General features: G+C 43.0%; 1 protein-coding gene across 1 annotated transcript in view; it reads left to right on the top strand.

Annotated features, from left to right (window-relative positions):
- ABCA13 (ATP binding cassette subfamily A member 13) overlaps positions 1-27,995 on the top strand; it is a 2,251,223-nt gene that overhangs the window by 1,464,217 nt on the left and 759,011 nt on the right. The window contains exon 39 of the mRNA XM_069613428.1: positions 27,468-27,721. Coding sequence (XP_069469529.1) covers positions 27,468-27,721 — 254 coding nt within the window. The remainder of the gene's footprint in view (positions 1-27,467; positions 27,722-27,995) is intronic.

The following is a 27,995-nucleotide window of genomic DNA, read 5'->3' as shown; positions in this document are numbered from 1 at the left end:
GTTTGTTTTTCCTAGCACTCGACCATTCTTGTTCCTGTTTTCTGCCTTAACTTGTCCCTGTTATCTTTTATTTCTTCCTATCCCTCATTAGGTTGGCAGCTGGATTGCTGCCCTCCAACCTGCTCCCTGGGTCCTTCACCTCCTGTCCCTCTCATTTCTTGTGGTCTGTCTTGACAGCCCATTTTCCTGCCAGGCTGTTCTTGCAATACTGTGCTCCATTTCCATTGCTCGAGGTCATCTGTTCCTGGGAGCCCCATTCTGAACATTGCTGCAGTACCCCTCTTTAGTGTCTGCACTGCTCCTACATCACGCAAATAGAGGGGTACTGAACACCATGGTGCATGGAGTTTACTCCCTCGCCAGTGTTGGGTTGCCTTTCCAGATCAGCGAGGGGGTGATTCCCTGCATTAAACTGCACATCTGTGAAAAGCCGACAGAACAGCCATTGTGGACATCTGTGAAACACCAGGTATGCTGCAGTGCAAGCGAGATGAGTTACTCAACACACTGCAACCAGTTCTTTCCTGCTTCTAGCATTCTGGAAACAATGTAAATACTAATACGGTATTTTTTGGTTTATTTTCTTTACTATTTACTTTACTATCAAGAACATGCTAGTCAAAAACATAACTTCAATGCTCTGTATATGCAAATGTTAGAGCAAAAATAAATAAACAGAACTTCATAAAAACAGGTCAACAACAAATTTAAGTAAAATACAGCAAATAGTAACATTAAACAGCCAAGTGCTTTTCTAAAAATGGCCATCACATGGACACCTCCTTGATATTGTGGATGTTGATTCCATATTTGTGTTATCTTGTTATATTAGGAGTTGTATCTTGTACTGTTTGGTTAGTTGGGAGCGAGGCAAAGACAAGATTTCAGTGCTTTGTGTAGAGATTGCAGATTGGGAGTACCCTGAGCTCTATGCAATTTCTATGTGTGAAGTGTAGGAGGCATTGAAGTCTTTGTGTCCGGAGGGGACGCCACATGCTTATATTGCAGTAGTGTGTTGTCCAGGTCCCGAGTTTTCCAGTTGTAGTTAAAGATGTACATTTGTGATGTCTTTTTTTAAAACCATGCGTGAGTGGCTGTTCTGTACTTGTGTGTGGTATAAGGTGGAGAAGTCTCAATGGCTATTAAATAGATGGAGTGTTCCTAGGGTTTCTGTATTGCTTTAAAATATTGGTCTTGCGCTTAGTTGTGCTTTGTTGAGAGGTGCTCAGCTTTATTGGTTACTGTGTGAAGATTTACTGTGTTGAGGTTTAGATATTCTGGGAGACAGGGAAGGTGTTCTCGTATGGTTTTTGTGGTGCCTTGATATGATTTATTTTCGTCTTTGTAGTTTCCTTAGTGCCATGCAATGTGTTCTAGGAGATGGTAGAACCATATGGTGTTCCCTTAGGTCTACACAGGAAAGTTGAACTATTGAGTAGTGTTGGTTCTGCTGCTTGATGATGTAAGGTAAACTTTCTGTTAAGGAGAAGAGCCATGTATTTCAACTTTTCCTGAATTTCAAGTGGTCTTTTAGGGTGTGGATTTCCCTTGGCAGCACATTCCAGTGTTTGGCAAAGAAAAGGCAGAACCTCCAGGTTTTTCTGTGCAAGATCTTGTGGGTTCTAATAGTATGCCATTTTTTGATCTTAGGTCTTTGGTTGCCTGGAAGAGTGGGATTTTGTTTTGGAGGAATTCTGCCCCCTTGACCTTAATGTGCTCTTGGGTGATGCATAGGACTTGAACTGGATCCTTTTTTGGATTTGTAGCCAGTGGACCGCTCTGAGAGCTGCTATTTGTTCCCTTCTGTTGAGTCTGAGTAATATGGTAGCGTTAGATCAGTTGAAGTCTATTTGTGAGGTAGACCAGCATACCTAGTTAAATGCTGTCTGTGTTATTGATTCTTCAAAGAATCAGGGTGATGATGGCCAGTGCACCGTATGTGAAGGAGAGGTAGGTTTGACAAATCTGGAGGTTTCATCTCTTCTTCGCTGGGGGGGGGTCCCTTTTGAGTCTAGGGAGGTGACCCTGCTAAGCAAAACCCTCCCTAGGCATCACTGAGAGTGACAAAAAAATTATATGTATACATGGAAATTCAAGAAACTAATGGTACGCTCAACTGTGGGACTCAAGATAATACTGAAAGTGCCTTTGGATGACAACACTGGTCTTTCTGTAAGCTTGACAGCTGAACATGAACAACATTCCCCTTTTTGGTCACAGAGTGAGAATAAAGTCATTATTACCCTTGAATGGAGGAGAAGAAGCAATATGCAGAGGCAAGCCTCTGACATGAGCACATCACTGAGGGACGGAACAGCGTTGCACAGCAGAGCCAGCTGTGGCGCAGGCAGAGACCAACGTGGCAGTGAGATGCCCCTGAGCTGACATAGGAGAATTAGAGAGGCAAAGACAGGTAAAGCAAACCTTATCTTGAGGCGTGACCACAGGCAGTACGTGGTGAGCCCCCTGCCCACAAACTGCCAATGAAATCAGGGATTGAGAGATGAGCGAATCCTCCACTCTCAACGAGAGAGCCCAAAAGCAGAGCGATGCCGAAATTAGCAGGTAGCTAGAGAAGACCAAGAAACATAGTGAAGAGCATATACCAGGTGAGCAGAGAGACAACCAAGATGAGAAGCAAGTGGGGAAAGGGCACTAAAAGTTGTGGAGAATAATCAGGGAAATATTGCTCCACCTAAGGAAATTGAGATATTTTGTTTTTTCAAGGACTTAGGACTTGCTTTATGGAACTTAAGGAAAGTTTGGAATTTTGAGAGACTGCCAAGACTTGTTAAAAAGAACCAAGAATTGTACATTCCATAGCCACTTATTGAACCCAGAACCAGGAGAGACTCCTGACAGGTCCGAGGAAGATCTCTGCCTGTTTTTCGATTATTTCTTGGATTAGTAGGGCCAGTTTAGTGGAAAGATTTGGACAGAGGACTATATTTCTGTTTCAACTATTGACAAGCAACTTAGTTATAGTTTTGATAGAAAGGTACACCCTTTTAGCAATAGGGCTAGAAAGGTGTTTTCTTTTTAATTTAAACTAGCAAAGTACCTGTTCTCTGAATGAGTTCTGTAGACGGACATGATAACACTGATACGTAGGTCATGATTCGATTTGCTGATCGATTGATGTGCTTTGCACCCTGAAGTAAACTGCACTGAGAATGGGCACGTATGGCTGGCTGACATACCCTAGAGCAGACGTTGGGTGGAGGTGAGAGTTGGTGTTCTGCTGCATACTGGGATCTTCTGTGGTCTCTCCCCACCTGTCGTCTCACCCTGGCATGGTGCAGTTTGTTGTGGTGCATTGCAGTGCAAATATCTTGGAAACCGTGCATCCTAGGACTTGGACCTTGAGTTTTGTTCCTCATGTTGGGACTGGTCCTTTTATGACCACATTGATGTTCCGCCGATTTCAGGGAACCGTCTCATGTGTAAACTTGCTGAAATCTGGGGGAAGGTGTGGGGTGTCCAAATTTGAAGCAGCTAGTAATGTTCGGACGGTCCTAACAGCTAACTATGCACAATTTGGTGCAGATTGGTGAAACAGTGTGCAATTGTGTAAGGAACAACGCTTTGCCACAAACACTTTGGGCCTCATTATGACCATGCCAGTCCGGTAACAACAGTGCCGATAAGCCTACCGGCACCATTGCTACCGGATCGGCATAGTACGACTCTGCAGTCAGACCTGGAGAGTGGAACGTCACCCGCCCGCAGAGTTTCACTGAAGCACCAGCACCGTTATTGCTTCCGTGGTACCCATTCCCATTGAGTCCTATGGGACTCAAATGAAAATGGGGATTAACATTTACTGGTTCCTGACTTCCCGGAATGCCGGGGTCATAATAGCCTGGCATTTCCGGCAAGCCAGGCATCAGTAAATATTGCAGGTCTGGCGGCAACTCGCCGGTGGCACTGGCAGGGTTACCGCCAGACTTGTAACGGGGCCCATTTTAACTTTTGCTGAAATCCGAGGAAAGGGGTGTGGTGTACAAATGTGATGTAGCAAGTAATGTCCGGAGGGTCCTAACAGCCAACTGTGCAACATTGGGTGCAGATTGGTGAAATTGTATAAGGAACAACACTTCACCATAAATCCCACCACAAACACATTTTTACTTTTATATATATAGAAGATAGATAAAGCTTGTTGACAGCATGTCCTCTGGTCCAAGTCCTTCTTCTGACTTCCAACATAGAGCATACACCTTTGGATAGAACAAAGATGGTAGAAGCACTTTTTGACCATTGCTTTGACTTAGGCTTCCAGTATGAGTCTGTTAGCCATTAATATGGCTTTTAATGGATTAGGGCAGTTACTCCTTTCCATAGACCTTGGGGTTCAGTGAAAAACAACCTATAGGTAATACTCATACACAGGAACACCATACCAATTGTTTGGGTCTGGCTTATGCACAGTGGGGAAAACACCTTGCTGTGCCTGCTTCCCCCTGCCTGTTCCTAAATGCAGGGGACACCCCCCTCTCGAACTCATTGAGGCTTGCCATCCTCCTTTCCCTACTCACATCCCACCGCATGCCCGGGACACCCATTTAACCACTGGTCTTCCATCCTGCCCACTCACTCAGCCCTCTCCCCTCTCCCACTGATTACCTCTGCAGACTGGCAATTCCTTCTCCCCAACCTTGAACTCAACCCCAACCTTGCTCAGACCTTACCTTCTCCACCCACTGCCTCCTCTTCAGTCTGCCACTGATTATGCATAAAAAGCTCATATGCTAATACCCAACAGGCAGCTGTTTGACCAAAATGGCCTGTCGGGAAATTGCCCACGGCAAAAGTGGCTCGACTGGTTCCAGGTGCAGCATGAGGTGAGGTGAGGCTATTATTATTTCTGTTTTGTCTGGGTTGAGCTTTACCCAGTTGCCTATCATCCATTCACTTAATCATGTGAGGCAGTTGCTGAGCATGGTGCTGAAGGTTCTGCCATTGGTCAATGTGTATATGATATGGGTTTCATCTGTATAGATGTAACAAGTGTGCCCGTAATTGTTTATTCATACAGCGCTTCTACACAGGTGGAGTGCTTCAAAGCACTTCAAAGCGGGAAAGTAACAAGGGAATACAGTAATCATTCTTAGGCCTTGAAGTTTCCGAATTATCTAAACAGAGAAACTAGCATACTAGGCCTGATGGAATTTCTCCTAGTGTAAGTTCATGAAGTGTAACAGTTGCAACCAAGCTAGGGAGGGGGGAAGAAAAGGGTGGGGGGGACAGGACATATGAACTTACTAGTCCTAGTACATTTAGGTCATGCATGTGTACAGATGGAGGTGTGAGGGAGAGTGGGTGTTGGAGGGAGCAAACACTGTCCAGCAGAGCCCTGGGTTAAGTGCAGAAACTTTGTCCCACTCATGGAGCAAAAGCTGAAAGTGCAGTAATGCTGAACATAGTGCAGCAGCTTGGAGGCAAGTGCAAAAGACTGGCAGGGGAGCCTGGGACCTGTAAGGCTCTGGCGTTGAACCAGGCAACCAATCACCAAAACTGAACAGAGTTAGGGAGGAGAAGGTGGGTGGAGAGAAAAATAACGGAGGTTAGCAGGGGAGAGGGAGAGCGAAGGAGAAAGAGAAGAGACAGGTCTTGAGGAGTTTCCGGAAATTAAGGTGCTCTGGCTCAAAATGGAGAGAGGCAGAGAGGCTATTCCAGAGGGAGGCACCGGCAGAGGATAAAGATCTACCCCAAAAAACTATGTTTGTGACATCAGCTCACCCGCAGAGAGTTGGAGGAGGAGTAGCGGAGGACTCTAGAGGGAGAGTATTTAGGAAGAGAGCATTGTAGGTAGTGTGGTCCCCGGCTCCAGAAAGCCTTGTGGATTATGCAGATGGTCTTGTACTTGGTCCTTGCAGTTACGGGGAGCCAGAGGAGGGATTTCAGCGCTGCAGAGATGCAGTCCCTGGGCTTGAGGCCAAGGATAAGTCTGGCGGCTCTGTTCTGGATGAGTTTTAGAGGACAGAGAGTAGAAGTAGGAAGATTGTTGCAATAGTCCAGCCTTGAGAGAACCAGTGCTCTCGAGGTGGTGAGCCTCTAAGGGGAAAGCGCAAAAAGGTAGAATACCTCTCAGGAGGTGCATTTGGTGGTGTGACTTTTTGGAGATGTCTGAGATGTTAGAAGAGAAGGAGAGAGTGGAATCAAATGTGACCCTCTAGATTTTTTGCCTCATTGTAGGTGAGGGCGCAGGACAAGGGAGGCTGACCAATGGGAAAGTGGGAAAGCAGGAGCAGGGGTCTCTGTTTTACTGGCATTCAGGCAGAGATCGTTAGCAGCACACCAAGACTGAATTGTGGATACACAGTCCGGGATGAGTGAGGAGGAAGCAGAGCGTAGTCTGAAAGACAGCTGCGTGCCATCCTCATTACACTGAAAGTTAGAGGTAAAGTTAGAGATCCTGTGGGCCAAGGCGGCCATGCAGATATTGAAGAACCAGGGGGATAGGTTAGATCCTTGGGGACACCACAAGTAGAGAGAGTGATCGAGGAGAGAAAGGACCCAAGTTCCACCTAGGAGGGCTGGTCAGAGAGAAAGGAGGTGAGCCATGCCAGGGCCTAATCTATGATGCCCAGTTTATCACGGAGATGGGTGATCAGGATCTTCTGGTTTACCATATCGAAAGCAGAAGAGAGGTCAAGAAGAATGAGGATAGAGGGAGAGTCAGGATTTGAGAGCAGGTCTTCTTGGGTGTTCAGAAGAGCAGTTTCCGTGCATCTGGATGCTCTAAAGACAGACTGATGGTCATGGAGACAACCAACAGATTCAGTTTGGAGAGTAAGTTGATTGATAGCCAGCTTTTCCAGGAGTTTTCCCAGGAAAGGGGTGATGGAGATCGGGTGATAGTTTGCCAGAATGGACGGGTCGGCGGAGGGTTTTTTGAGCAGAGGGTGCACAAGCGAGTGCTTAAGAGGAGAGGGGAATACTCTGGTGGCAAAAGAGAGGTTACAGAGGTCGGCCAAGGCTGGAGTAAGAGTGTTAATATTGTCCTTGATGGTTTTGGAGGCAGGGGTTCACCTGTTTGGAAGAAGTTTTCATAGATTGGACTTGTCTAGAGACCTCATCAAGTGTGACAGGGGAGAGGGAGGAGAGAAGAGGGGGAGGCGAAGGGGGGGGCCTAAGAAATGTTGGTGCAGGAGGGGGAGTAGAAAAGAGAGAGGGCAGGATGTCCTCTTTTTTGGTGGTGAAATGTGCGGCCAGGGCAGAGCAAAGGGCCTGGGCGGGTGCAGTAGAGGATGCGGCTGCAGTAGGGTTGGCCAGTTCCTTGCAGACTTTGAAAGGTTTGGCTATTTTGTGGGATGCCGCGGAGATATGGGCTTGATATAGACTCTTTTCTTGGAGCTGATACAGGGTCTATATTGCCTTTGAAGAAGGCGGCAGGCCAGTTTGTCAGAGGGTGCACCTGAAGATCCCCATTTCCGTTTCGCTGCTCTGCACTTGCGTTTAAGGGCAGCCAGATTTGAGTTGTACCAAGAGTTGCACTTTTTGGCAGGCTTCAGTCGGATCCTCATGGCAGGGGCAAGAATTTCAAGAATGTTGGAGATGGAACGGTGTAAGACTTTATGATGTTCATCAAAGGGGTCATATAGTTGTTGAAGAGGAGCGGTGAGAGACTTGATCAATGGGGAGCTTCATGGGTAATGGACCATGGGTTGGAACTGAAATGTGGTAGCCAGGTGACTTCTGCTCCCGCTTTTGGGAACAATCAAATCCATTGAAGAATTGCGTCATGGAGTCTGGTTTCGTCAAATCTTCTAATTAGTGTACTGTAATCTTGAGGTTGTCCCAAATGTAAACCAGTGCTGATTTGTTTATCCTCATAGGGCTAAAAACCATTTTGTGGCAGATCTAGTAAGTTATTCGACTATACATAATCCAATATTTGGCTGAGGACATACCACTTGAATTGTGTTTGGGTACGGTATGTTTCAAATAGGACAAAAGTTGGGGGCGTCTTTTGGGTCTCAAGCTGTGTTTTTCTGGAAGTGGTTTGATTTAGACAGTCTTGATAGCTTTTTATACAATTCCTGTTTCAAGCAAGTTCATTTATACGTGAAAGTAGAAAGATGGTGTTATCTTCCTAATGATCAATTTGTAGTTGTTATTGGGCATTGTCAATTGGAGAGCCAGCTTTGTTGCTCAGTGGGGTTGTAGGCTGAACATTCTTGACCAAGATTCGAATATTGCATTCAATAGTGTCCCTTATTGCAGCATCGTTGGCTTGCTGTATGATTAGTAATTTGCTACTGAAATGGTTAGTAAGTGGGTAGGTGGAGTTACTTTGATGCAGAAAGCATGGCTTCTCATCTCATTAATGATTTAGTAGTTCTATCTCTGAACGAAATGCATTATTGGTTGGTCAGAATAGTAATGCTTCTTTGCTTGCTTTACATTTTTCTGCTTTGTAGTGGAGGATCTGTCTTTTGTAGGCAACCTTGCCTTGTGGGTTGTAATGTTTCCTCCATGTTATTTCAAGTATTCCATTTCTCTTTTCAGTTTTTAATGGAACGTTTAGAACCATCTTGGTGAATCTTCTTTTCTGAGAGGGTGATTCGTATTATTGGGGTGAGGGTGTCCAGCGCTTTGGTTATCCAGTTTTCTAGTGCCACTATAATTCTGCAGCAGCCACCAGAAAAAAAAAATCCACTATGACCGTTTTTAACATGAGCAACGTTGACCCTTGGATCAGACTGTGACAAGATATGTCTAATAGGTGGTGGGCAGGAAGGCAAGGTCAGAGAGATAGGAAGTGCAGGAGTCATGGATCACTTTCCAAAGTTGAAGGAAAACTCGGCTTGAAACGTTATTGTCAAGACCGTAACTGACTTCCTTTAATGTATCAATCCCAATGGGCCAATGTTGATCTGCTGTTGTGCTGGCAAAGAGGTTGGACGGGCAATAATGCCACCAGTTCTACTAGCATTTTGCACTGGGCTTGTTAGAATAGCAGCCCGGTTTGGGGACAGTATCTAAGTGGAAATGAGTGGATTTAACCACCTCCTGCACCTTTTCCAAAAACGTATATCACAATCTAAAAATGTCAACATTCCAATCTGGAGTGGTGAGGTGGGAACATAGCAAGTAAACATGACTTAAAAGGGGGAGGAGAAGAGAGCAGATGTACAGCAACCAGGAGACTACGCAAAGAAATAAAGAAATGTATTAAAAAGTGGCAATAAGAAGAGTGGGGTACCTGAAGCATACAAGAGGACAGGAAGCTGAACTATCCCTGAAAAAGTGCAGGAAATACCCAAGCACAAACCTAGAACTAGCTCATGAAAGAAAGAAGTCACTCCAGAGGGGTTATACGCTAAAATCTCTCAGCAGAGGAAAAGGAAGGCAGGAGGAGAGCTGATGCAGGTCTGATCGTCATGGGACTTCAAAGAAGACGAAGAATAGCGTAGAGGATATAGACCAGCAAAGTAGTCAGCCCAGTAGATTAAAGAGGATATTAGATAGGTCCTACAGATGGCACACCTGTTTAACCTGTTCTGGCAATGCAGGTGGCAGTCACTTGCCAGTGTTTTGAGGTGCAATTCCAAAGTTCCATGGGCCCCGTGAGGCAAGGTTGACAGAAAGACTGGACACCACATGTCTAGTTAGTAGGGAAGACTTCAGTAGCCTCTGGGGAGTGTATTGATCAAGACACTGCAATCATATGTTATTATAACCCAAGTGGGGCATCCAGTGGAAATGTCTGATGATATCATACCATCCCCAGATGTGTCAATCATCCTAGGCACATTGTGACACAGGAAGCACAATCCTTGTATTAATTGGAAGAACCAAACCGTAACCTCAAATCAGATTAGTGTAGAGAAGACAGTAGCCCACAACCTGCCAAGATCTGTCAACAAAAACGGTAGGAGTTATAAAGGGGGAGAAGGAACGTGAGATACCCACTTGATATAAAGAAATGCAAGGTATGTTTTCCGAAAAGAAGACCAGTTAAATAAAGAATATGGCTGCCACATTGAGTTAGCTATTCTAAGATTCCACATGGACTGATGTATAATGAAGATGCAGAATTGATTACATATTTGGAGGAAAACATTAAGGAAAATGTATTTGGCACCCCAGATCACCAGCAGGGGCCCCTATCTTTTTTGTTTCCAATGCAGATGGGTCTTTGAGACTGTTTGTTGAATATGTTGAATATGATTATGGCACGAGACTGATATCCTCTGCACTTATATGTGCACTCATATTACAAATGGAAAAATCTTTTCAAAACTAGACTTGGGTGGAGCATTTAATCTGGTTTGAATAAAAGAAGGGGCTGAATAGAAGACCGTGTTTCTCACCAGATATGCCATTTGGCCTATATATTGCTCAGCCACTTTCCACAACAGCTATTATATTTTCTGCACCTTTTGCACACTTTTTTTATTATATACTTTGCAATATTCTGATATTTCTTACACCCAATGAAAGCGCACAGGAGACATGTGAAAAAAGCCTTGAATACATTACAAAATAAAAAAATGCTAATTTGAAGTGGGCTTGGTGTCATTTCTTGGGTCCAGGATCTCAGTGAATGAGATACAAATGGATCAAGAGAAGGTGGAAGCAGTACTCAAATTGCCAGCACACCTTTTAATGACAGTGCTCAGAGGTGTCTTGGTTTTGCCAATTTCTGAAAGAAATAAAGGCATACCTTTTCCTCTATTGTAGATGCCATTATCCTGTTGGCCATGAAGCCTCGACGCTTGTGTGGGGACCAAAGCAAGAGCATGCATTCACATGATTAAAAAGACATTCAGATCAGCACTCATCCTTTTGCATCCAGATGTACACTTACCAATTACATTTATTGATAAACAAACGTCAAGGACGCATTTGGGCAATGGTGACACTATTTGGCAGGATTCATAGGCTCAGTACAGGTGCGTATGGATCACAAGAACCTGGGAATTCCTTCAGACAATCAAATTCTCTAACCACAGACATGATCAATGGATGATGTTCTTTACCAGATTTAATTTCACAGTCTCATATTAACCAGGCAATGAAAGGCTGATGAACTACCCAGAATAGAAGGAGAAGAGGACACGGTTATACAGATCATTTTATTTTTAATTTTGTCAGTGTGGAATATCGCAGCAGGTATACTCAGGCAGACTAGACATTTTGATACCATTCTAAAAGAGGGCTTATGGTCAATTGACATGGAACTATGGATAGGGAAATACCAGAGAAGCATAAGTTTGAAGAGGAGAATTTGTTTAGGAAACCATTCTTATTTTTACCCACCAAAGTCCTCTATCCAGAGCTGGTCTTAAAATGGCATTTTGGTATACCATTAGCAGGACATCCCTGAATATTGCACATCAAAGATCTATTGGCATGATATTTTTGGTGGCCCTTGAGGAAGAAACAAGCATACAATTATATGCAGTCATGATATGTGCCAGAGGTATTGTGCCCACTAGGATTGTTGTGTCCAGTACCGACATCCACCAAAACTTGGCAACAGGTTGCCTTTGATTTTGTGGTGAAATTACCTGAAACAGAAGGATTCACAGTGGTGTTAGCGGTAGTGAACATGTTGACTAAACTACCACACTTCATTTGATTTGAGAAAATGATATAAAGCAGTGATCTTGGCTGTTGTGTTCATAAAGGAGAAAATATGGCTGCATGGGTTACCAGATATTAATATATTTGATAGGGATTACAATTCATATCAGGAGTCTCGACAGTGTTCTGAATGATCTTAAATATCACACGTAATACATCACCCACCCACCCACAATCAGATGGACGGACTGAGTAGCTTATTCAGTCCACGGAACAGTTCTTATGGTTCTTTATTACACAGTTAAATGATGATTGGGTCTTGTGATTAGCATTAGCAGAAAACACATATAATATCCTCATACATGATACCACTATCTACCATTCTTTACTTCATTGGGATTTCACCATAGACTGTTTGCCACAGAGGTCCCTTCCTCTATTGTACTCCTAGCTAACTCACAGGAAGTGATATTACAAGATACATGAAGAAAAGTGATTATATACAGCACAAAAGCCAAAGCAGACTTTATAAGGTTTGCAGATAGAAAACTTGCAGGGACACCAACATGTGAACTGTGTTTGCAGGCTTAGCTGCCAACTATATATTTATATATCCTAGGATTTTTTCCCAGACTTGCACCACGATTCATAGGAGAGTCAGACTACTGCTGATAATCAATCCAGTAGCAGTACAGTTGAAACTACTAGTACATTGTTGTTTACACCCAGTGTTCCATGTCTCATTTTTAAAAACTGTTTGCGCACTGTTGTCTGTAGAAAGACATCCCCCACTGGTCATCATTGAAAATTCCCCAGAAAATAAAATACAAATTATATTAGACTCTCAGATATGTATAGGTCAGCTAAAGTACTTGGCGGACTGCAACGGTAAGGGTTGGAGGAACGTTCTTAAGAGCCAGCAGAATGTGTTCTGGCCCTCTGCTTGATCTTCAGCTTTCACCAAAAATGCCAGAAGAAACCCAAACTAGGGGAGAGGGATTTTAGATGAGGGGATGCTATCGGATTCAGGGGCCAAGAGGTAAGTAGCGGAGGAACATGATGGGAAAAGTGCTGTGAAAGTTGTGGGGAATCTGGCGGAGGTTTGACAGTAACAAAGGTAAGAGATCCTAGTAGTCTCTAGATGACTCAGAGATTAGACAATGGGTGGAAACATTAACAAAGGACTTACCTACTATGGTATTAGATGGTAAACTACAAAGACCCCGGTTATCTTAAATAAGTTGCTTGGCAACATTCTGTGGATTGCTCTCTGGTTCCATTCATTTGTCTTTTGAATTATGTGAAGTTGTTCTTCTTTCTCTCAGATGCACACTCCTCGTTGGACCTCTGTCTATATTTCTCTCTCTCACTTCCTGCCTTCATGTCTTTCTCTCTGGAGGAATCCCCCCCTCAGCTTTCTAGTCCACCCTGCCACTCTGACCTCTTCTGATCCATGGTTGCATCTGCACACTTGTCTCCTCACCTGATGTTTTTTGCACTAGCTCTTTCGCGTGCTTGCTCTCTGCTTATTCTCTCTGTTTTCTTCTCTCTGAAGCCATGTGCTTGTCTTCATTGAACTATGAGTAGAACATTTGTGTTCCCAATTTATAGCTTTCTTTTGTGTGGCAGTTTTCTGTTGAGGCTTTGAGTTTCAGGTTTTTCTTTGCCTTTTCTCTCCTGGACTCAGGAGATTGGACAGGGCAGATTGTTACACATCGCTGCAAATGGTCTTTGTGGGCACGTACCCATTTGTGCGGCACTCTGCTTTCGAGCAATTCCAAGATGGATGCCCGTGAGATTCCCCGTACTACCTGCAGCGGTCCAGTTTTTGCATGTCTCTTCGACGTACGGCCAACTGCTCACGTGATCCTTTATCCGGAATCGAAGCAGACGGTGCTTCGTGTCGCTTCTGCTTTTGACGCTTCATTCTCCCTTCAGCCTTCACCTGCACACTGTTCATCCAGACCAATCCGGCAGACTCGTTTGTCTCCCGTCTCTCCTAGACTTCTGTTAGAAGTCTCCCGCTGCTCCACGATACTTCCGATCTCCAGTTCTGAACAGTCTTCCTCCAACTTCGTTCCTTCGTTGGTGAGAGGATTACTTTCTGCTTCCCCTTCACTGTTCTACTTTTTCTCTCTTCTGACATTCTCCTAATTTTCCCTCTCCTGTGCTCTTAGGAGAAGCCTCCCGTGTGAAATCCTTTTCTGCCATCCGTCGGGGAAACTTCCAGATCCAGACGAAGGGGAACTCAACCAGGGTTTTCTTCCCATTAGAGGGTTTCCCTGGCGGTCCTGCCCTTTCTCCTGGGTTACTTTATCCTGGGTAGGAGAGGTCAGGGCTGTCTCCGGGTAACTTTCATGGCTGCATTGGTCCTCCCATTTGGTTTCATCGATCTGTCAAGGTGAGCTTTGTAGACTTATACAACAGCTTTATTACACTGCTTAATACAAACATAACAGTAACACAGATAGGTGTTGGCAGCGCACTGCAGGCGGATGCTCTCTCTGGGGTAAGTCCTCCAGATCCTTTAACTATAGTACAGTCACCACCAAATCTTTGATGGCACCTATTATATGTCCTTTTGATCCACAAGGCATCCATTGAAGGAACTGCTGCTGACTTCTCCTTCTGTTGTCTTCTCTCTTCCCCTGAACATTGTGACTTGTGAGAATATCATTCACCCTGGAACTATAGGGTTCAGTAAGAAGCAATTCACCTTCAACTGGTAATAGCTTTACATTATAGATTAAAAGTCTAATGCCATACCCTAGCCTTTGTAAAATAAGTCCAAAAGTCCAAAAGCGTATGCAAACACATATTGTTAAAGTCAATGCAGAACTTGACTCAAATAACTGTGTTCTTCATTGAAGGTTTTATTTATTTATTTATTTATTTATTTATAATGCACCAAAGGCCCATGGGCAAAGAGGCAGACAAAAAACAAAAAAAAACAATCACCAACGAACAACAAACAGAATTAGTACATAATGAATGCATCCACCAAAAAACACCTAAAGGTAGTACCACTGATCAGATTTACATTAAATGTCAGGCAGATCAAACAAATCTGGAGGATGATTAAGTGAAGAAGTGAGTCTTGAGAGCCCTCTTGAAGAGTGGTAGTGAGTATATTTCTCTTAGATCTGGTGGTAGATTATTCGAGAGACAAGGAAACAGGCGGGGTGATCAGTAGATTGTTGTTATTGGAACCCAGTAAGAGAGAGCTGTATTTAGAGGTCAGTCTGGCTTTCAAGTAGGAGGCGCACTCCCCTACAGACCTCTATGGACAATAATAGTGACCACTAATAGTGATCCGGTAAGCAAGGTGCTCCCTCAATGGCAGCCAGTTGGGAGCACAACGCTCCACACAGGCATCGTCACTATGCTTAATCTGATGAACGATCCTAATTGCACTATCTGCCGTTTCAGTAAATTGCCCTGGGAGGTGCCATGTAAAACAATACCACAATAGTCAATTTTTGGCCCAACAATGACTTGCACCAGGTGAGGACAATTCTCTTTAGAGAAAAAGGGGCGAATACAGTAGAGCAGTTACAGATAATACGACATTGTGGAGACAATGTAGTTGGATTGAACTTTGATATTTAGGGTGGCATTAATGGAGACCCCTAAGGTCTTAACTTTAGCTGCCACCGGAATGGCAAAACCAGCTATGGTAACCTCCTTGAAGTCTGGGGGAAGCCTATCTACTCTGCATTGTGTGCCAGCAATAAGAAGCTCAGTTTTGGCTTCATTGAGTGCAAGTCCATTAAAAACCAACTTTGGATGGTGTCATAAATCTTGTTAATGTTAGTAGCATCCTGCTTGTAATCCCCTACAGATTAAGCAATACCTGTGTATCGCCGGCGTAGTTAGTATAAAGAACACCAAGATTGTCCAGGATATCAAAGAGGGGTTCAGTGAATAAGTTGTAAAGAGTAGGGGACAAACGGGATCCTTGAGGCATGCTGCATTCCAGATTAATAGGAGCGGCTGCAGCAGATTCGCTAAAGACTCTAGACGTGCATTAGGACAAAAAGGAAGGAACCCAGCTTGCAGCTTCAGATGAAAAGGTAGCTGGAGAACACAACCTATCGATCAATATGTTGCATGCAGTCGCCCCGGTCAAATGCTGCAGAGGTGTCTAAAAGCATGAGCAAGGTCAACCCACCCTTGTACAGGATCTTTAGCATGGGGTAACAGTGCGGTCTCTGTGCCATGTACATCCCTGAATCCCAACTGCTTAGAGCAAAGTAAATTGTGGTTTTCAAGATAAAGCTGAACCCATAAATAAGTAACCCTATCAATGCTCTTTAATAGAGATGACACATCGGTTATCGGCTGAAATTTGGTAGCCACGTTGGGATCCTGGGACATTTTTTTCAGTAGCGGGGTGATCCAAGTCTGTTTCATAGGTGACGGAATTGTGGCTAAACTAAAGGAGGCTTTGATAAACTTGGTGATAGTGGCAACCAATGTAGAGGCACACTCCTTTACAACAGCTGCTGGACAAGAATCCCTAGAATGTGGGTTTAAGAGAATTAATAATGGAGGCAACCTCTTGTTCCTTGACCTTGGAAAATGTACAAGGTGTTGAGTGAAAGGGAGGAGATTCCCTTCAGTTGGGCGGATATGGGGAATAAATGCTTGTTTTTGAAAAATGGCCTGCTTAAGGATGCAAACCTTATCATAAGAACCTACTGTATAGAGGTACATCAAACTTCATCCTTCGAGATGGAATCAAGCGGTTTCACATCCGGGCATACTAATTCTGTAAGGATTTTAAATAATTCCTTAGAGTCATAATTTGCATATCTAATATGTGACTCCGTGTTTTTTCTTGGCCGTAATTAGTCCACTCATATTTTTTGGTTATTGATAAATAACTTTCCTTATCATTAGCAGACTGAGATCTAAACCAGTTTTTATGGAATTTGTTTTTCTCTAATCACAATTGATATAACTCTGGTGTAAACCAGGATTGTTTATAAGTGGTAGTACAAAACTTGTGATCTCTTAAAGGGGGGATCTCATCAATTGCTGATGGTAATGATCTGCAATGTCTTCATCTGAAGAAAGTGAAGCAATGCCTTCAGAAGAAGATCTCAGCAGAGGAGAAAGAGAATAATACTTAGCGACTTTGTGCAGGTTACGTCTAGTAAACCGAATGTGAGTAGGATGTATTTGGGCTGAATTTCTGGAGTTGACAAGACACATTTAGTAAAATAATGATCTGACTAAGGACAGGGGGAAATTACAAGACCATGAATAGTCATGCATGTGTGCAGACCCAGTTCAGATTGTGACCTTCACTATTAGTGGGGACTGTGATAAACTGGGTAAAACCAAGGTCAATGAGTGCCTGATTAAGAGAATCAGCAGCAAGGTCTGTGCTGTCATTAAAGCACTAATTGAAGTCTCCAAGTACCATGATGTTCGAGGAAGGTCTAAGCATTGGGATGATGGTAGAAATCAGCTTGGTCTCAAGCGACATACTGTTTGGAGGTCTATACAGAATATAAAAATTATATGTGACACAGGGGTAAACTAGCAGTTTAATCAGAAGAGGTTTTGAACCTTCAGGGGCTTCAATATGTATTTTAATGTTTTTTTAAAAAAAATAACAGCCCCTCTCCCATCCAACAAACCTGCTTTTAATGAGAGCAGAGTAACCATCTGGAACAGCAAGTTTCAGATTGGGTCCAGTGGTATCAGAAAGCCATGTCTCCGCGATCGCAATTATATCAACAACATTTTCTATGATATACTCAGATATTTCAATAGCATGTTTAGCTAGTGACCATGTGTTTATGAGTACACATGTTGAATTACTGCCACTTGCTCTGGCATTGAATTGTGTCATCAATAGATCAGGTGCCTCCAGAATGCAGTCCTTTTGTACAATGCTACACTTCATGGTACAATCATCTAGGGTCATAGCCTCAGTAGTAGACACACTACGGGGCAAGTTATTATGACAAGTTAAAGTAGAGTCAGTGTTTTGCAAATCTATTCATTCGGGGGCAATTGCACTACAAACCTTCTGGCCAATCAGGACAGACACTTCATATGAAGAAGAGGGAGGACAAGAGATATCAAAGGGGGAAATATTCTCCTTGGAACAAACAAGCTCATAGATGGGAGTGTCAGACAAAGCAAGTGCAGAATTGGGCTTAATAAAGCACTCGCTGAGAGAATTATCTAAAGAGTGCACACGAGTGTGTCAGTGGCACTGTTAGATATATTTTGTGAGATGCAACACTCAACCTGAATGACAACTGCCATATAGCAAACTGCAGGAGATGTAACAAAAGATGGACAGTCCTGTGAGATAGGTAGATGGTCAAGAACCACTAAACTTGAGTTTGCACATGCAGTCTCAATTGCCACTTCATTTTGAGGAACAGGCACTGTACAGTCAAGAGATTATATAGCAGAGGGCTTGTATAGAATTTTTAGGTATTGTAAGGAAGGCATAATATCAAACAGTAAAACAGACACGTGATCAGAGTTCAAGGGTGTTCATTGAACTTGTATTGGGTTTGAAAAACACTAATCAAATACTAAATCTAAAGATGGAAGCATGCCATGACCATCAATTAATAATAGTCCTAGTCGAGTCTGTCAAAATTAAAGGGCCTATGCTAATAAACCTATTGCCAATCCTTACTTCTAAATACAAAAAGTGTGGCAAACAAGGTTATGCAAAAGAAAAGTGTTCAGGAAATTATATTTCAGTATTTTTACACCGTTGGCTTCCCTTACCCACGTTTTCAGCATGGGACAATGCGGCACACTCGAGCTTAGCACACTCGCTGGCTTCTCTAGCATGAGGATGCAGTTCAAAACCTCCACATAAAGGCCTCTGTGCCAAAGTCTCTTTGTCATTCAAAGTCTCTTATTTCAAAGGGCCTGATGCAACATAACAATCATTAACGTTTCTTTCTTCTTATGATTTCACATGCACACAATTTCTTAGGTGATACACGCTTTACCTCGGGTCCCCCTCCACCGGGCTCAGACCAACTTTAACACAATGTTCTCAGGATTTTCACTTATTCAATTTCTCGTGTGGTTCACTGCTTACCCTGGGCCCCCCTCTGCCGGGCTCAGACCCACCTTAACACAAAACCTTCAATTAGTCTCTCTCTGTCGGGCTCGGACCAATTTGTCTACTTTCCAAACTTTCTTTTCTTTATCAAAATCGAAGATTTTCGACTGTGCGCAGGATTTTTGCTCGACCTTTCACAGGACCATTTTGATTCACAATTCTTTATAGATATATAACTTTTTCAACTTTCACTTCTGTCACTTCTCAGTGGGATACCTTACTAAGACCTTCAATTGAGCACCCATGTGGTGCCGGACAACTCTGTAAAAGGTATTTTATCTTTTTTCCAAAGTTAAATTACTCATCAGCAGGTCAACTTTACTTGCATTTTTTATCACACGCGTTTTAACAATGTTTTTCACAGCGCTCATCATACAGTGTTGCCGCTTGCAACCTTGGCTTCATCACAGACTGGTCTTGTATCGGTCTCCCCAACTCACCGACTGTGCTGATTTCACTGATGCTGCTTTTTTCTTGGAGCCAAGGATGGCACTGCAGTGGCTGGTGATTCTCCCCGCCTTGATTATTGATGTGAGAGGGTCCTGGGTATCTCCGACACACAATACAGGATTTGTCAGCCTGGTTTCCTGGTCTTATGCTTTCTAATCTTTAGAACTCTGAAAAGTAACGGTTCCTTGTCGAAAAGGTCAAGGGAACTTCCCTTCTGGTGATCCTCTTCTGTTTGGCCATCCGGTGTCCCACTCCCTCAAATCCCATCATCCAGGTGATCCTCCCGCACTGGTCCACCCCCAGGAACTGGATCCAAAAAGCGATGGCCATGTCCCGGCCACCTGCATGACAGATCCCCGGGGACTTGTGGGTGAGACAACTTCTGGTTTCTCACAGTACCTAGTTTCAATCACCTCACAGTGCTGTTTATCTAGTGCTAGCAGGTGCTCAATATCACTTTCGTGAAGATGAATTACTACAACTGTAAACAACTATATAGACAATTGTGCAACAGTAACCTTAAACAGTAACCTTAAACAATCACAGTAAATAGCAAACGAAATTCAACATAGTAATATTAATGCAGGGCACACTGAGAAGTGTAGTTTATATTGAAGAGCCTAATCAACTAAACAAGTGATGGGGAGTCTGGCTTCCTCTAGCAACCGAGAGGCAAGAAATAACAGGTACACTTATTTAACACAGATGAATAACACGAAGCAGAGCATGGGGGCGGGCCAATCCTGGCATAAAAGGAATGCACACAAAGTATAAAAATGAATACAGAACACAAAATACAGTTCTAAAAAACAACAAATCAGAGGCCAAAGTAAATAGAAATAAAGACCAAAATATCAAAAAACAAACGCAAATGCACAGTGGTTGATCAAATAAAAACAAATCAAACACAAATTAACATAGCATAAATCATTTACCGAGAGATACAATCCCGCTTCTCCATTCAAAGGCTTAAGCAAATAAAGATGAAATACAAAATACACAATAAATGATGCAAAAATAATACAAACACTGAAACAACACAGCATTTGGGAGGCTCAATACAGAACCTCTGAAGCTACATCCTTCATATTTATCAAAAAGTGTAACTTAATGTCCCTAGATAAAGTGCCAGTGGTTGTAGGCATCTGTGAATAGCTGTTCCACATTCTACAATCTATTTGTTTCTAAACGGTATAAAATATCTTAAAGGTCATATAGGATGTGTGCAGAACTTAATAAGATCAAATGCCTGTTGTAATGTCAGTATAGAAAATTATTTAGTAAACTTTAATCTAATGTATTGTCTTTTTGTCATAAAATCCTATGTCCCCAAAGACACAGGTACATCATGTGAAGACAGTAAAAAGCAAAGGGCTTGCCTACATTGGCTGGTACCCTCTGCTTCTAGCAGAGGTATATCGTTATTGTTTTTGCTTGTCTAGATTTATACTTTATCTCATGCAAAATAGAGGAAAGTGGATGCATTTTTAATGGCCTTCGATCAAACCCTGTCTTCAATGTGTGTATTACCAACTTCCCCGAAGCACAAATAGTAAAGGAGATACCAGTTGCAAACGTGATAAGATACATTTGTGTTTATTTTGATGAAGGAATTTGATTTATAGCGAGAATCCGATATCTGATGCAAAAGTAATGTAAGCCTTCACTGTTGCTCAATCCAGTTCAACACACCCAGTACAACGAGTCTGAAGAACAACACAAAAAATGCTACTTCACAAGGTTTGTCACACGAAAAATATTTGTGAAGAAAAAGTATAATTATCTGTGAGGTAGGATAGTGCATTTAGTCGATATAACTAAGTGTGTCATCTTTTTGGAGTAAGACAAAAAAGTGTTGTGAAGAGAAATCTTTAGAAATATTTGGCAGCATGCAAGTACATTCGGTGGTTGATCTGGGTGAGCGTAAATACTAGTTGCCAAGTTTGTAAGAAGACAAAATGGTACTTGCCAAGAAAATATCTTCAAATTATTTAGACCAGGAGATTACAAACCGTGGCTGTACTTTAGTTCCATCTTTTTGTGACAAGCGACAATAAAAAATGCATTCTTAGAATTGTTGCAGGCAGGCAAGAGCATTCATTGGTTGTACTGGGATGCCAATTTGTGAAGAACAGGAGAACATACTAATTACACATATCTTTGAGGAGACCAAATAGTAGTTATAAAAACACATTTTAGAATTGTTTGAACGCAGTAATTTACATACATTAGCTGCAACCGACTATTCCATAATTTAGTGTAGAAATAGTACTTCCAAAGAAGAGTTGTTATACATATTTGGAGGGGGGCATGTATATTCAGTATTTGTGCTGTTTGTTGTGATGGATGAGATAAAATGTTGTTTGAAAAGACGTGTCACGAGACAACATAGATGCAGCAAAAATAAGTGTACATGTTTTGGGGCAGGAGAGGACAATCACTGACTGTGCAATGAACATGCCATCATCTAGCAGCACTAGATATTAGTACTGGGGAGGAGAACATCATAAAAACCACCTTGTTTGACACACAATCATGTGGATGGATTGGAGAAATAAGTAGTTTTCTACAACATTTTAAAGATGCCCCCTGCCAGTCTTCAGTGTGAGTGAGTATTTAGTGCTACCAGGGCTATTGTATATGATCACAGAAAATGCCCCATGTTGAACAATTAACATTCATTCAAATTACACAGTACTACATTGGGTAGCACTATGACAAGACCCGTATAGCCAACACAACAGCTTAGATGATATGTATTGTCTGATTCAAATTGCAAACTGAGAAGTAGAGTGTGTTTAGTGGGACATGAGATTGTGAAACACATTTCTCAAGTGATTGACTTCTGATGCTGAAGTTAACGTCATATCATAACGCAATGTCATTGGCCTTCAATCTGTTTTTTTGGGAACAGTCACCTTTCAACCATGAAGATTACATCTTCGGAACTGGTCGGGTTCTCCGTGCTTTAAGCGAGAGATGCAGACACACACTTTTTCTCATTGACTCCCTGCTATGCCATAGTTTCAGCAAAACAAAATATGATTTTCTTACTGAACATGAATGCAAGTATCTTAGGGAGACATTGCCAATTCTAAGAACAACTGCTTACAGAGTTACACACAGTGGCTTGGGAAGTCTTGCAAGCGGGCGCCTTTCAATCAAAATGTGATCAATAGGCTATGTGCCGCGTGATGGCAGGTAGAGGACACTACTTTATCTACTGGGGATAGAGAACTGACAAACAGCAAAAAAGAGCAGTATTTACAAGGAGATGCCACAATATATACAGTGCCGGTCAGGGAGTGGAGGCCAAATGAGCCAAGAATGCGCTTGGGAATTCTGGAGGCCTCTTCCAAATGAAGGAGGTGTACTTTGAATGCCCACTGGTATGAGAATATTTTGCTGGTGTTTTTGATGTCAGCTTGTAGGGAGTTCCGGTGGTAGGCTGGGGGATGTAGGGCAGAGGAGTGGAAGGAGGAGGATGCACAGCATGGGCAAGGGCCAGACAGATTGAAGAGGGTTTTATATCCTAAGGAGTGAGAAAGATGGTGGAAGGAGATAACAGCAGCCAGGTGTTAGGTCTATTTCATGCTAAATTATGGAAAACACAAAAATTCCATATATATTACACCTTCATCCTGTGTGTTTCTTCATAAAGTTTCTGTCAATCTTCTCCACTTTGCTCATTTTAGTGGGGAATGTTGGTGTGATGTGCTGTCCTCCATCTACTCTCATCTGACCTCTACTTTCATTACAGGCAAATGTGCCTGCATGTCAAAACAAGCCATCATGTTGGCTGATCAATTATAAAGGCACAAACTCCTTTCTACCACAGAAGCTCAGGGAGCCAAAAGAGCAAACACGGGCTTGACACCTGCTACTGGTTCCAATGACTGCGGTTGGGCCCCATTTGATACTGCCATTCCCTGTGCCAAGGTATTGAATTACCTGCATTTCCGGTCCTGCTGGTAGATTCTCCCTTAACACCATCAGGGCAGGTTCAGTAGCGGCAGGGTTGATGGGTCCATAAGGTTATTAAACATAGCTTCATTCCACTGGCAAAAGTGCTTATACATTGTAGTTGTGTCCAATATATAATGATTAGTCTTATTGTCCTGGGGCACTTTCCACTTGCAGAGCTTCCACACAGCTCTAAGCTCCTCTGCATATGCCTTTCCCTCAGGCAGGGGGAAATACCACCACACCCAGGAGAGTCCTGTTGCAGCAGTACCCTTTTGATTCTTAACCTTTGTCCTGCCTTGTCCCCTCCTTAAGGCGTGAAGCCACCAGCAACAACTTGGTTAGCCACCTCCTCCTTCCTTCCTCAGATTGCCAAAGCTGGTCATTCCCCTGTTTCTCTTCAGCCTACTCCTCATCCATTTCCTTCACCTGCCCCCCATCTGCTTTGTGTTCCGCCTACTGCTCAATCCTCCTCCTGCCGTTCAACTGCATACTTGTTTTTCTGCTCCTACCCTGCCTCCCCCTCCTCCTGTTAAACGTACTCCTTGTTTTCCACCTGCTTCCCCACATCCACCTCCTCCTCCCTCCTCTTCCTTTTCCTCCTCATGTCTTCACCTTCATGCACCCCACCCCCCCTTCCACCACTGACTGCTCAAGTTCTGCTTCTTATCCCTTCACCTTCTTTTCTTGTTCTGCATCCAGAGATTTCCTTTCCAAATCTCCAACATCACTTGTGTGGCCTTCACCAATGGATACATGCTACTGTTCTGAGCCTCCACCCTTTGCACCTACCATTCTACTAATCCTGCCATCATTTGGTGCTCCCCATCTTAATCATTCACAAAGGATTTCACATCTATGTCCTCATGTGAGGTGTTAGCTGTTAGGAAAGATTTCTCTTTTTGCAACTTTCCATCCATAGTCTCTATGGACCCCCAATAGTTTTGCTCTGTTGTTAACCCTGTCCTTTTAACACTGCACACAGCACCTTACCTTGCTGCGCAATGGGGACAGTTTTATATAACCCTGGTTTGGTTACTCTTTTATGTGTCTAAAGTCAAGCTGGTGGCAGCAGATACATTTTTACAATTTTGCATTTTTTTTTTAGTATGCACATTCGCGCTTACCGCATATGGCTACTAAATGTGGCGAGTCCCCTAACGTGGACATGCCACGAGATTTTCACTTTCTTCTTTGGCCAAATTATTGTTTGGCATTCTTCCTGCCTTGCCATGTCAGGAAATCCTTCATAAGGTCTTGCACGGGACTAGGAAGGGTGCTGCTTTCACGGGCTAGTGATGCCTTTGTGTGTGTGTGGCCCAGGAAGTGGGTGGGACTGTCTGGTCCCACTCCACATCCTTGGTGCCAGAAAGTATAGGTGTGAGGTAAATGTGGAACCAGTAGTTATCCCTGATTGGACCACTACTGACTGTATGAATGGTGCAGCTCCTTACCATGGATGGGCTTGCACTTGCTTACAGCTCAGATATGTATAAGAAGAGGAACTCTGCAGCCATGTTTTCAGATAATTGTTAGAGCCAAGAATGCCTCGAGGATTTACAGCCTGCTGACTATCCGAAGACGACTCCTGGAGTGGCTCAACATCCCTTTCTGTGTTCAGCCCGGTGAAGCCCTGTGTGACTACCTGGTCTCAAAGGACCGTGAGCAGTTTGTCAGTGCTTGTACTAGTGGGAACAACTAGTCTTGAATCCTTCTCGAGGATCCTGCCATTCTGAGCCTTTGGAAGTGTCCGGCAACTGCCCGGTGGACAGACCAGCTCTCTTGTGGGCAACCTCACCAGTGGCACCACCGTTCTGCATTCAATACTGGACCTTTAGTGGTAGCCAACTCGTGCCACAGTTGCATTCTCTGCAAATTTCAGCATCCCAGCATTAAGGGATTCTGCCCTGGCACAGCTTCTGTGACCGTGACTAGAAGGACGCTTGTCGTCGCCTGTGTGTAGAGACCACCAGTTGGAGTAAGGCAAGTTCCAGCGATTAAGTGTCCTAGAGGAGGTCTGCATAAGTGTTTCTTGCATTTCTTTATCGGCAAGGGTTGCATCTTGCAGCTGCACCCAAATGGGAAAATCCTGGAACCTACAACTCCTGGGCATCACTCGCCGGAACAAACAACAGAAGATCAAGCCCCCAGCGACCTCCCAGATTATCCACAATGAATTCTGGGAAAATCAGAGTTATGGGGGTAACTAAACACAGTGTATCTGTCCCCCCCTATCCTCCAAAGGATAACATTGAGAATAAGTGCCTTTCTCTACTGCATTCCATTCCACTCACCTTTTGGTCATCGAACCTGGGTAGAGTAACCTGAAATATGAGAACACATTTACTGACTTCTAATCAGAATTGTTGAATAACTTTTCAGAACTATCACCAACACAAGTGAATTGCAACTTACCTGCACAGATTACCTTTGGGGGAGAAACATTGTGGCTTCTGTAACCTTTGGACACAAGGCCCATAATTGTTAGGGCTTGGACTGCTTAAGTTAGGGAAAGAACTTTTGACCTGGTTCCATCATTTGTCACATTTAATCTTCTTACCTGCGTGCTGAATAAGTCACTTTAATGCGAAACTATGATACAAAATGTATACATTCACCACAGAGTATTGTGCGAGAATAGTATTTGTTAGAATCATTTTTCAGTGTGTCCAAAAGGCCTATACAAAAAAGGGTATGTTTTCTACTTACTGTTTACATTGAATTATTGTGTGCCCCTGACCCCACTCACACTTTGCTGAGAATATACTGTGACTGCTGTCCATTGCTACCTTAATTGGGTTTTGGCTAACCTCTGAGTCCCTGTTCAGTTTAACTTGGGTGGCCTCTTAAAAGCTGTCCACCAGGCATGATTCAAGAAAACTATCTTAAAATGAGCCTAGATCTCAATAGGCTCTGCATTTACGACCATATATAACCCAATATCCACCACTTTTTCCAGAGTTTCAGAGCAGATTTTATTTATTTGGTGGGGGAAGTGGAAAAGTAAGGGAAAGAGATTCAAAAGACAAACAACGACAAATGATTTCTCAACAAATCTTCACAAATTGTTCCTTTTTATCTTTGTTCTTTTTGGGATGTAAGGTGGGAAGGAAAAGGGATTTTAAACAATTTATTTCAACTAGTTCTTAAATGTGGAGTCACACTTTAGTGAATTTCAGAAAACAATCACAATACAGAAATAAATGTCATTAACATGTAATGAAATGTTGGAAAAACATTTTAAAACTTACTCTGCGTCTACAGCACAAGGTCACCTACTCTCTCCTACTGTGGAGCAATTGTGTTCCTTCCTCTAATAGCCAGTCACAACCTGCAGAGGACCAGAAAATGATCTCACATTTTTAATCATACCAAGAAATCACTTCAGAGAAACAAGGGTTTTGACTGGCCTGCTGAATCTCATGAGTTGCAGTTCTGATTGGCTTGTGGAAGTCTTCCCATACATACAACCTCTTGTTTGCGTTTGAGCCCAATTCTGGGTTGCTATTGGATCATGTAAAATGACACAAGACCACCAAATCCCGAACACAATATTTGGCTGGACCCATGAGATCAACCAAAAGGAGACTCCATTTTGGTAGTGGTAACCAATTTCATTGCATATATCTACATCATAAAATCATTTGTTCTTCTTCTCCTGATGTTGAACCGTTTACATGGTTTAGTTGAATCATCTGTTTCGAAACATGTTCTATTTAGGGGAAGAATCTGTCAAAGTGAATACCTAGATACCTGCAAAATATGCACTTAAAAAGTCAGCCTACCTGCCTGAATCCTGCATGCTTAGTCGACCTTATGCCCTAGATTCATTGCACTCAATTAAGTGGGATTGAAACTACATATATTTGGTATTCCCATCAATATGAAGCTATGGGCCCTTGGTGTTGAGGCCCTCCATGCAGATCTGTCGGCCTGTAATAGGAATGTAAACCTATGTGGCCCCATCCAGTGGACCTGATGTGTAACCACTGGATGGGTGTCCACCAAGGAGTTATTGCAGATAGTGAATAAGAGCTGAGCTAACACACATATCTCGTGAATATCGTAAATGAAGTGGTTAGCTCTCCTGAGGTCTTATAATGTGCCTGCAGGAGAAATCTGTGTTTAATTGTATCCCAAATAGTCATAGTATGATGGCAGAGCTAGTAGCTAGTAGTTATCTGAATTGTGTACACTTCAGTTAGGTGTAGTTACAATTTTGCTACATATGAATCCAGTTTTCCCAAATATGTAACTCAGTCACCGAATTATAAAGGAGTAATTTTTAACTTGATTAAGAATATGAGGTATTTCATCATGTTTCATTAAACGTCTTTTATCAAAATGTATTTCCCATTCCCTTTGTCCAAACCCCCTTCATAGATGATCTTCTTTTCTCCCACAGAAACTGACTCATGTCTACATGATCCTCAGATGGGTCTTCCTAATTTTCCCACAATTCTGCCTTGGGCAAGGCTTAATGGAGCTCTCTTACAACCAGGTGAAGTTCGACCTGACCAGCAGCTTTGGGATAGATTCGTACGTAAGTCCCTTCCAACTGAACGTCCTGGGGTGGATCTTCGTGGCCATGGCTCTTCAGGGCTCCATGCTTCTTCTTCTGCGGGTCTTGCTGCACTGGGATTGTCTTCAAAAACATCAGTAAGCCTCTTTTTTATCGGCGTTTTAACCTAAGATCGTGTCTGACCCATTTCCTGACAAATAGAAAAGCTTTTCATTTGGTTGTCATTCAAATCCCAAAATCTATTGCTGTAGCTGCTGAGAATATATTTTACTATAATGAGGACACGACATTTCATTTCTGAACCCTGTCCTATCATTTCTGAGAAAGTGATGTTTTGAGGCTGATTTTACGTCTGCACATTAGGAAAAGGGAGCACTGGTAACTGAGAACAAATATTTGACTTTACCTTTC

The sequence above is a fragment of the Ambystoma mexicanum genome, chromosome 5p, assembly GCF_040938575.1.
Source record: "Ambystoma mexicanum isolate Mex_15411 chromosome 5p, UKY_AmexF1_1, whole genome shotgun sequence".
Taxonomy (NCBI): Eukaryota; Metazoa; Chordata; class Amphibia; order Caudata; family Ambystomatidae; genus Ambystoma; species Ambystoma mexicanum.
This window is presented reverse-complemented; position numbering and strand designations above follow the sequence as displayed.